An 11,080-nucleotide genomic window follows, 5' to 3' on the forward strand; every position below is an offset into this window, starting at 1 on the left:
GGATTCCATACGTTCCATGACGCACTTAGAATCAAAATCCCGTCGATTTTATGTTCCGTGAAGACATTAGAGGCTTTCTTCGGGTGATGTGTCATATTGGAAGGTCTTTGATAGAATGATGGTACTTTAACAAAAACTCATAACTATTAAGTATGAAATGTAAATCAATTTATGCTACAGTAATTGAAAAAACCAGGGAAATAAAAATAACTTTCCCCAAAACTGTTTGTGTTTAAGGGTCATGCTACCTTCATCATTATCTAATGTGAACTTTTAAGTGATAGCTTTACGTTAGTTTGAGGCTACATTAACAGAAAGAACTACGAATATCGTCTTTGACAGTACAATCATGTACGAATTCAAATAGTACCTAATCGATTTTTAGAAAAAGAAGAAAAATAAATGTATTTAAAAATACGTGAATAGTTTGTAGAAAAATTAGTGTTGCAAACCAAAAAGGTGCTTCCAGATCGAAGAAATAATGCAAAATAGAGGGGTGGGTCTAAGCAGAGGTCTAAGTGAACTATGTAGCGGTTCTTGGCAGTAGTTCTAAGCAATATTATTTGTCACTGAGACTTCTATTAGATAGTTTTGAAATAAAGTCTAATATATGGCTTGAACTATAAGGAATAGTTTTGTATCACTAATTTCCAATTGTTTTGTACTATTTGTTTAGATTGTGGCAAATGCACTGTGGTTCTTAGTGGCAGGTCTAAGTTTTTCTATGTAATGTTTCTTGGCGGTGAGTCTAAGCCGTGGCATTGTCATTTAGACATTAATTAGATAGTCGCGAAATAAAGTCTATTACATGGCTTGAACTATAAGCAATAGTATTGTTACATAAAGGTTCAAATGTCTAGTCCTAGTGGTCTAGAAAGTCGTATATGCTTTGTGGTTCTAAGTAGCGGACTTGGTGGTGGTTCTATGTGGTAGGTCTAGGTAAGATTAACACTTCTATTAAAAACATTTTTGCGAGATAAAGTTTAATATATGGCGCGAATTTGTAACTTAGGTATAGTATGAGTTTCTAGATTAAACACTTGGATGGTGCTCTATCAAATTGTTTTTAGAATTTTAGGCATATAAACGTTCAAATATGAAGCATATAGTTTAATAAATTAAGCCAAAACTAGTATAGTCCATTTGTTTACTTAAAATTTTCACTCAATTTATGCGAATTTTAGTACATATTAACTTTGGAAATTATACAATTTTAAAGGTTATTAACATGTGAAATATGATAATCATAAATATAATACATAAAATAAACTAATAAAGCTTTTTATTTTAATTTCTGAAAATTCGAATTTTATTAATGTTCCAGTAAAATTATAAAGGCTTTTCGCCCTAGAACTTATATATTTTTATATTATACAAATACGGCCGTTAATTTTAATTTCCGATAATTGCAATTTTAGCATTGTATTTTAATGATTCTGGCACCAGCAGCCCAAAAAAATATTTTTCATCAATTAAAACTCGAACGAGTTCAATTCTCTGTTTTAGTGATGTTTCCACTATTGACCAAACTCCAAAAATATCTCCCGAAATTAAGTAAAACGTTTTAGTTCCAGATGACAAGTTATATTCCTTTGTCCATAATGCTTTGCCCTCTTCTTCATCCACTTTATGAAACTGAAGGTTCATTACGTAGTAGTTGATCAAATTCTAAAAGCGCGAAAAAGTATTATTATAACTTTTCGACGATTACATTTCTACGACATAACTCACCATTTCTCCTTTGACAGGGGAATACAATCGTAAAAACCCGCCATTTACTTGCGATGCAAGAAAAACGTTTCCGCTCTTATTTTTCAAATAGTAATGTTTCGTAGTCGCTCTTAAGTGAACGGTGCTGTCAAAGTCCAATTTTGTTTCCATAGTTATTTCACAGAAAAGTACGTTACGCCGTAATTTTTCTGAACGAATAGAAACTATTTTCATTTTTTCCCCCAGTTCTAATGAGAAAAACGAATTTTCAAAACTATGAATAAGTTTTACTGGTAAAGTAAAAGTACGTTTTATCCCAGAATATGTTTCTTCCTCCATACGTTCTTTAATTTCTTCGAATATTTCGTAAACCTTTCTTTGATTTTTTATACTTAGGCCCAGTAGACGGTTAAAGAAAAATGTTAAATTGTAGCCTAAACTGTTTTTCTTATCTAAAATGCCAATAATTGAAAGTTTTTTAACAAAATTTTGGCTCTCATTAGCCAGGGTGTTCTTCATTTCTTTTAATATATTCTTTGCGGTCTCGTCGTTGACTTGAAAATCTTCAAGAATTGAGACCCCAGATCTTTTATCACCTTGCGTTAACGCTCCCTGTTAAAATAAAATAAAAAATGCTCTATATAAATCACATAAAATTAAAATTATAATTTTATTGCAATCAATCGTTGTCCGTCATTTGTTAGTGCAATTCAACGCTATCTACAAGCGACTAAAAAGCTTGTAGTTATGTTTTATTGACATAATTCAGTTCCAAAATTGTCATGCTCTCACAAAGGATCGGTTATACGTACTAATTGAGCCACCCTAGATGAAATGGTGCTTATGATCCTCAGTTCCCCCGGTATATCAGATAACAGGAATATGTATTCTGGATTATGAACCTGGTTTGATCGGTGTGTTCTACCTGGAAGATTTTGGATAATGATATTTTAAGTGTCATTTATTTAGTAAAATTATATAGGATTTTCGGCCGTGAATTGATCATGTTTTCTATATTATTAAAATACTGTCGTTAAATTCCGATAATTCCAATTTAGCAAAGTACTTACCTAGCTGTTGAACTAGTCGGTCAGCACACCAAGAAAACTCTAATGTTATATGTATCCTCTTTGACGGATTGTCGTTCGTACATTTTTCCGAGTGTAGCGATATCCCCACTGAAGCCACGTTGCTAATGATAGCTACTTTTTTCACTCCATGTTGAAAAAGTTTTTTTTCTAAATAAATATTGCATTTAGTAAGTATATGTATCTAATGGGTATTTTATTTACCTTCGGCATTGGTCAAGTCAACGTTTTTGGTTCGTTTCACGGCTTGATAAACTTCTTTTCCTAAAGTTTTCGTTTTAGTTTCCCTTATCATTCTACCTGTTAACTGAAAATGGCCGTTGTTAGTTAAAAACACCTCAAAAGATTGTGATAGTACCTCAGCAACATGTTTAGGCCCTCCCAATTCCGATATTATGTAATCCAAATTATTTCGAGGTAGTTGTTGTTGCAATATGTCATAAAGTTCAGTTATCACCGTCTCTTCTATTAAAAACATCACCATTCATTTACACAATGAAGTCTTAAATGGAGGGTAGAATAGAAAACCAATCAATTTCAATAGATTATTCCAATTTTTATAAGAATTATCAGTATAGTGGTTATTCCCGGCATTAGTATTTTAGAAGATATCTCCTTAGAGATTCAAACTTCATAATTGAAATTGAATCTCTATAGATATATTGCAAACACATTTAGATTATAAAACTACTATAATATAAGAAGAATTTACAAAAATATTCAGATTTTTCTTTTCACCCTCCCTTTAAATAATTAGTACGTTTTTCTTTAGATAAGTAGCATTCGATCGAAGAAGATGAACTACTGTTGCTATCGCTTAGTTCATCTGATGAACTGTCATCGCTGTCGCTGCTTGTCTCTTCAACGTATGACAGGTCTAACTTCGCCTTTTTAGCTTTAAAAATGTGATGTCAAAATTTTTCATATTAAACTATTTTAAGATTATTAATACCAAATGGTGCTCCGCTCGAATCTGAATTTTTCAGTATAATTTTTAGGTGTTTTTCAATACAATTTTTCAGTATAGCACTGGAATATATTATTTTGTTGTTTATAAATACAAGATTTTTATTCACTATTACCTTAACAATGAATATGGTTGCATATATTTCACCCCTAAACGTCTCTGATAGAGAGACTGCCCAGTTGTTTGAATTCCAATCACAACTTGATTACCTTGTTGAATGGCAATCCTTTTTGCCAAATAACGTTAGAAACTTGGGAAACACATATATTTAAACAAATTACTTTGATTTCTCGATGCATATCTTCACCTTCATGGCAACACAAAAGGAAGTGAAAAATAACTGATGAGCATGCCAAATTGTGCTCATCACATCTTTCTTAAAATTATAGTGCTCCTTTGCGTAGAGTAAAATGTGCATTCACTAAGATCATAAATAATTAATAAACATGTTTGGCGCGTTTCGTTTAGGTTTTTTAATACTATTTTCACTGATAGATCGTAAACATGTTGAAAATAGTCATCTGTTTTGCAAGAAATCAAGCTGCTTGATACAGTCTCAATGCTTAGTTGCCGAGAAATGTAAAACCCCTTTTGTTTCAAGTCACAAGCTAAAAACTCCATACCCGAAATACCTCTTCAAAATTTCAAAAATTAAAAATGTTAGAATTTAGTGTTACGTATTTAGTTTAAATACCTTTTTTCCAGATTTTTTGCAAAATCCAAGGCGTTAAGAAATGAAGTCTCTTCACCCCAAAATCCTTCAAAATAAATATAAATATTGATTAAAACGAGAATGAAATTAATCGACAACGACATTTTAATCGATTTATATTGGTAATAACACATTAAAACGCTTGAGAAGACTTGCTAAGCTAGACACTTTTTCTGATAACAATTGGCGACCGACACCTCACGATATTAAAAGCTTGTCCTTACAATAAAGTAAAAAAACACTGTAGCACGTGCTTTTTGTGAAATTTTACAATGTTGAAAAATTAAAAAAAAAACTAGCGTATCCGGCGTTAGGTTTTGTTTTCTCAAAGATTTGCTATCTGATTTTACAATCTTAATCGATAAATAAAGGCTGTCGATCATTTCATCCACCCTTTAAAACAATTACCTAGTCTACATAAATACATGACGTCATTCGGCGTACTCAAAGCGGTTGCTGAAGAATAGACAACTCTCGCCATTTTAAGACTCTCTTGAAGTCGAACTACACAAACTCCAGTAGCGCTATTTTTGAAAAAACTTTTTGCCATATGACATTCGTCTAATGCTAACTGTTAAAAAAAGTTCAATTATAGCATATATGATATATAAAATATATAATAATTATAATAAACACCATATACATAATATATGTATGGTATACCATACATAATATATATAATGTATAGTGAATATAATATAAATAATGATAGTAAATGAAATTTTATTACAATTCCGTCAAAGTCTTTTCCAAGGATTTTTATGATTTCTGCAACTTTTTGTCGTAATTGATAATAGGTTATGTACATAACTCCAGTTGCTACTTCTTTTTCGTCATTAAATGAGAAAACCTGAAGTTTTTGGGGGCTTTGTAAAACTTTAAATTCCTTTCGTAAGTTTATAATTAAACTTGAAGAATTTGACACAAAAAGATGTTGACGACGTCCTTGATAAAAGTTTTCTAAAATAGACGCCGCAAGGACTCTAGTCTTTCCCATGCCTGTTCCGTCTCCTATATATATCCGCAAAAATAAATTAATTTCGAAATCAAAGAATAATATATAAAATTATTTCTAAGGTTTGCCTTTTCATTTATACAGCGTGGAAAACATCAGACTAGGAAGCCCCAAATATATGATGGCATCGAAAATGTCACACATGCTATTTTTACACGTCACATAGTGATTTATTCTGATATACATAATTGTAGAACCCAAAAAAAATGATAAAAATAAATTTAGTTATTTACAGACTGTGTACGACGCGTAAAACTTTTGTGGGCGTCCACTTAGATAGCCCTTATTTCGAACTTTTCCACACTGTATATTTTTAATTTATACTAAAGCACTCCCGTGTGCAAACATTTTAAAAATAATACATCATTATTTAAATATTTATGGAATGGTTTAGACTTATTTTTTACATACCAAGAAGGAATCCAGCTCTTTCACCATTTGGAAGGAATTCTTCATGTTTTGCACATATTAACATCAGGGCTTCTTGTTGCAAACCTGATAATTGATAAAGCGCCTTCGAATCCATTTGATAGGTTCTACGCGAAATGCTCGAAAAAGCCAAGCTGGACGTTTCGCAAACTTCTGCTGGATGTAGCGGCCCTATGAGAAACTAAATTAAAAAATGTTCCAGAATTGATGAAATAAAATTACCATCAGAAACACATTTTTTAAATGTGTCTGGACCAATTGTCAAAACAGTTTCTTCCGCTGAAAACTAATGAACATTATCGTTAGAAAATTAAATGCTACTCTTAAAAATAATTTGCATACCATGTTCCGTATACTAAGTGACCTTGATTGAATATAATAAAATCCAATGAGATGTACCCAATCTATCGAAAATAAAATTATATTGGAAGGAAAAATAAAGTCTGCACTAAAACTCCCGGAGGTTTAGCAAAGCACGTGCATCCTGAAGGAAGTAGACCGAACGTTTGATCATCATCTTAAATATTTCACGCATATCTTTCAAATGCTGGAAACCAGGGGGCGCTATCTCCGATAGTCCCCCATTGTCGTGATTTAAATAACATGACATAGACATGCGTTAGACGTTCTCTAAATGATGGCTAATTGATTTATTTAATTTCGTCAGTTAAATTGCAAAGTACGCAACATGCAGACGTCGTATGCTCGACTGTTGTGTGTATTTACTTTGCGTGTTAAATATCATTGTGTAGACATGCATTAGTTTCTCGCTAAGCCATGTCTAATTGACCAAATATACATTAACTAGCGCTACAATCTATCAAGGTGAAATGAGATCTTATCCCTTATCTTTCACGTTAATTTCCATGCGGGTTTTGTGAGCCCGGCTTATAAGGTTCAAAGCCGGCGGAGATACGCAAAATTAGCCTAGCCCCTCCCTCGAAGCCCGCCTAAATACTAGTAGAAAAGCGCTCTCGAATGAGTTCAATTAGCCGTATGGATTCTTGATACTACACATAGTGTTCATTACCTGACATTATCTTAGTGATGTCTAATTGACCAGCTATATATACTTTGACTCGCGCTTCAATCTACTAAGGTAAAAGGTAGCATGTAATATCAATTACATGCTACGTAACATGATATAGACATGCGTTAGACTCTCGCTAACTGATAGCTACTTGATTTATAGAATTTTGTCAGTTAAATTGTAGAGTATGTAATATGACGTAGACATGCGTTAGACGATCTCTAATTGATGGCTAATAGATTTATTCAATTTCTTCAGTTAAATTGCACAGTACGTAACATGACATAGGCATTTATTATAGTGACGTCGTATGCTCGACTGTTGTAAATTACTTTGCGTGTTAAATATAATGGTGTAGACATGCATTATATTCTCGCTAAGCCATGTCTAATTGACCAAATATACATTAACTAGCGGTACAATCTATCAAGTTGAAATGATAACTTATTCGCATGTTACTTAATATGATATAGATATGCATTAGATTTCCGCTATTTCATGTGTTACTGATTATTTGAAATTGCATACACTAACTCACGCTTCAATCTAGCATGGTACAATGACATTACATTCCGTTGCAAACTAAATGCGTCTTACATGACATAGACATGTATTAGATGGTCGCTAATTGATTTCTAATTGACAAATATTAATAATTTAATGTACAATATGATGTTACTTTAGAATTAATTTATTCTACTAGAAATTTCAGATTTAATTAAAGTTAACTATCGCCATTTAGTTTCACGTAAAATTACTTCACTCTACTGGCAATTTCAGAGCTTTAAATTAAATTTAATTAATGCTAATTAATTTTAATTATCGCCATTTAGTTAGACGTAAAATTACTTCACTCCACTAGCATTTTCAGAGCTTTGATTAAACTTAATTAAATTTTATTAAAGTTAATTAAATTTAATTACCGCCATTTAGTTTCAAGTAAAATTACTTCACTCTAATGGCAATTTCAGAGCTTTGATTAAACTTAATTTAATTGTATTAAAGATAATTAAATTTAATTATCGCCATTTAGTTTCAAGTAAAATTACTTCACTCTACTAGCATTTTCAGAGCTTTGATTAAACTTAATTAAATTTAATTAAAGTTAATTAATTTCAATTATCGGCATTTAGTTTCAAGTAAAATTACTTCACTCTACTAGCATTTTCAGAGCTTTGATTAAACTTAATTAAATTTAATTTAAGTTTATTAATTTTAATTATCGGCATTTAGTTTCAAGTAAAATTACTTCACTCTACTAGCATTTTCAGAGCTTTGATTAAACTTAATTAAATTTTATTAAAGTTAATTAAATTTAATTACCGCCATTTAGTTTCAAGTAAAATTACTTCACTCTACTAGCATTTTCAGAGCTTTGATTAAACTTAATTAAATTTTATTAAAGTTAATTAAATTTAATTACCGCCATTTAGTTTCAAGTAAAATTACTTCACTCTAATGGCAATTTCAGAGCTTTGATTAAACTTAATTTAATTGTATTAAAGATAATTAAATTTAATTTTAGGCATTTAGTTTCAAGTAAAATTACTTCACTGTACTAGCATTTTCAGAGCTTTGATTAAACTTAATTAAATTTAATTAAAGTTAATTAATTTTAATTATCGGCATTTAGTTTCAAGTAAAATTACTTCACTCTACTAGCATTTTCAGAGCTTTGATTAAACTTAATTAAATTTAATTTAAGTTAATTAATTTTAATTATCGGCATTTAGTTTCAAGTAAAATTACTTCACTCTACTAGCATTTTCAGAGCTTTGATTAAACTTAATTAAATTTTATTAAAGTTAATTAAATTTAATTACCGCCATTTAGTTTCAAGTAAAATTACTTCACTCTACTAGCATTTTCAGAGCTTTGATTAAACTTAGCTAAATTTTATTAAAGTTAATTAAATTTAATTACCGCCATTTAGTTTCAAGTAAAATTACTTCACTCTAATGGCAATTTCAGAGCTTTGATTAAACTTAATTTAATTGTATTAAAGATAATTAAATTTAATTATCGCCATTTAGTTTCACGTAAAATTACTTCACTACTAATTGATGTCTTATTGATTATTTGTTAGTGCATACATTACATTTTTACCTCAGGTCCTGTACTTCTAATTATTCTGATTCGGTTATGGTAACATCAGGTCCGCTAGTTCTAATTTTTCTGATTAGGCTATGTTAACATCAGGTCCGGTACTATTATGCTGATTTGGTTATGGTCGGCTACTTTTAATTCAAACTTCCCGCGCTTTGCTTTCAGGACCCAGAAAAATTTAGGTTCTTACCAGAAAAAAGTGAGGTACCCTTTTGGGTTTGTTTACGTTCTGAAAAAGTTTCCGGACATAAAAACGTCAGTCTTAATGCGTAGTAATATTCGTTTAAAAAATTGAGTTTCGTCGCGAATCGCGATAGTGCGTCATAATCACTTTAAAACGCGATTAGTGCCTTATCCAATTGAACTAATTATCCAATTGAACTAATTAGTCTGTAAAACAAAGTGTTTTTATTTGTTTCGTGAAGAAAGTTCGTTCTTAATCGTTTGGAATAGTATTCATCTTGGTACACACCTTGTAACAGTAAGTGCTTGATTTTTTACTATTAGGAATCCATAGAGCTAATAGGAATCATTGTGATCCCGTATCTTCCACGTTAATTTCCATGCGGGTTTTGTGAGCAAAATTAGCCCACCTAAATACTAATAGAAAATGGCTCTCGAATGAGTTCAATTAGCCGCATGGATTCTTGATACTACACATAGGGTTCATTACCTGACATTGGCTTAGTGATGTCTAAATGACCAGTTGACTTTGACTCGCGCTTCAATCTAATAAGGTAAAATGATATCTTCACCAACCCTGTTGTAATATCAATTCCATGCTACGTAACATGATATAGACATGCGTTAGACTCTCGCTAGTTGATAGCTACTTGATTTATAGAATTCCGTCAGTTAAATTTCAGAGTATGTAATATGACATAGACATGCGTTAGACGATCTCTAATTGATGGCTAATAGATTTATTTAATTATTAAAGAGGTCGTATGCTAGACTGTTGTTAATTAATTTGCGTGTTACATAGTATGACGTAGGTATGCATTAGATCGTAGCTAAGTGAAGTCTAATTGACCAACTATTCATTAACTCGCGCTGTAATCCAGTATAGAAGAGCACATAGCATGACATAGCCACGTGTTACAATGACATCTTAGCGCAACTGTTTACAATTCAATTGCGTGGTCAATAGTATGTCTTAGATTTGCATTAGATCGTCGCTACGTGATATCTAATTGGCGAAGTTTACATGAACTCTCGCTACAGGTGCATAACATGACATTGGCTAAGTTATGTCTTATTGACTAACTTGTATTACAAAGACGTCGTATACGGCTCGACTGTTGTAAATCAAGTTGCGTTTTACATATTATGGCGTAGGCATGCATTAGATCGTAGCTAAGTGATGTCTAATTGACCAACTATTCATTAACTCGCGCTGCAATGTTGCATATGGTACGTGACATTGTGTAAGTGATGTCTAATTGACCAATTGTATATACATTGACTTGCGCTACAATTTTGCACTGTAAAATGACATCTTGTCCAACAATTTCATCTTACATAGTATGACATAGACATGCATTCGATTTTCGCTAATAGATGTCTTATTGATTATTTCAAAATGCATACACTAACTCGCGCTTCAATCTAGCATGCTATAATGACATTCGCTACTGTTGTAAACTAAATGCGTCTTACATGACATAGACATGTATTAGATGGTCGCTAATTGATTTCTAATTGACAAATATTAATTATGTAATGTACAATATGATGATACTTTAGAATTGCTTTATTCTACCAGAAATTTCAGAGATTTATTTGATATTAATTAAATTTAATTAAAGTTAATTATCGCCATTTAGTTTGACGTAAAATTACTTCACTCTACTAGCATTTTCAGAGCTTTGATTAAACTTAATTAAATTTTATTAAAGTTAATTAAATTTAATTACCGCCATTTAGTTTCAAGTAAAATTACTTCACTCTAATGGCAATTTCAGAGCTTTGATTAAACTTAATTTAATTGTATTAAAGATAATTAAATTTAATTATCGCCATT

At 31.2% G+C, this 11,080-nt stretch overlaps 1 protein-coding gene across 1 annotated transcript; it reads right to left on the reverse strand.

Moving 5' to 3' along the window:
• Window positions 1-1,392: 1,392 nt before the first annotated feature.
• Window positions 1,393-7,880, reverse strand: LOC149588140 (protein strawberry notch homolog 1-like). Its single transcript, XM_089863181.1, has 18 exons — window positions 7,875-7,880; window positions 6,144-6,207; window positions 5,904-6,092; window positions 5,208-5,488; window positions 4,886-5,048; window positions 4,460-4,523; window positions 4,246-4,399; window positions 4,047-4,159; window positions 3,881-3,991; window positions 3,751-3,827; window positions 3,559-3,693; window positions 3,157-3,263; window positions 3,003-3,105; window positions 2,781-2,948; window positions 2,523-2,635; window positions 2,052-2,322; window positions 1,732-1,958; window positions 1,393-1,668 (listed from the first exon to the last, which is right to left on the reverse strand). Exons 1-18 carry the CDS (start codon window positions 7,878-7,880, stop codon window positions 1,393-1,395), a joined length of 2,622 nt encoding a protein of 873 aa, XP_089719307.1.
• Between the last annotated feature and the right edge of the window lie 3,200 nt (window positions 7,881-11,080).

This window comes from Phalangium opilio, unplaced genomic scaffold (assembly GCF_054372755.1).
Source record: "Phalangium opilio isolate 3A_F unplaced genomic scaffold, DU_Popi_V2 ptg000663l_1, whole genome shotgun sequence".
NCBI classification, from domain to species: Eukaryota; Metazoa; Arthropoda; class Arachnida; order Opiliones; family Phalangiidae; genus Phalangium; species Phalangium opilio.

Bases quoted from the DNA above. Each gene is read 5' to 3' on its own strand.
- LOC149588140 (XM_089863181.1), bottom strand. The intron at 3,828-3,880 runs GTAATAGTGAAT...AATATATTCCAG, and splicing joins CAACCATATTCATTGTTAAG to TGCTATACTGAAAAATTGTA. The intron at 3,106-3,156 runs GTACTATCACAA...GGCCATTTTCAG, and splicing joins GGCCTAAACATGTTGCTGAG to TTAACAGGTAGAATGATAAG.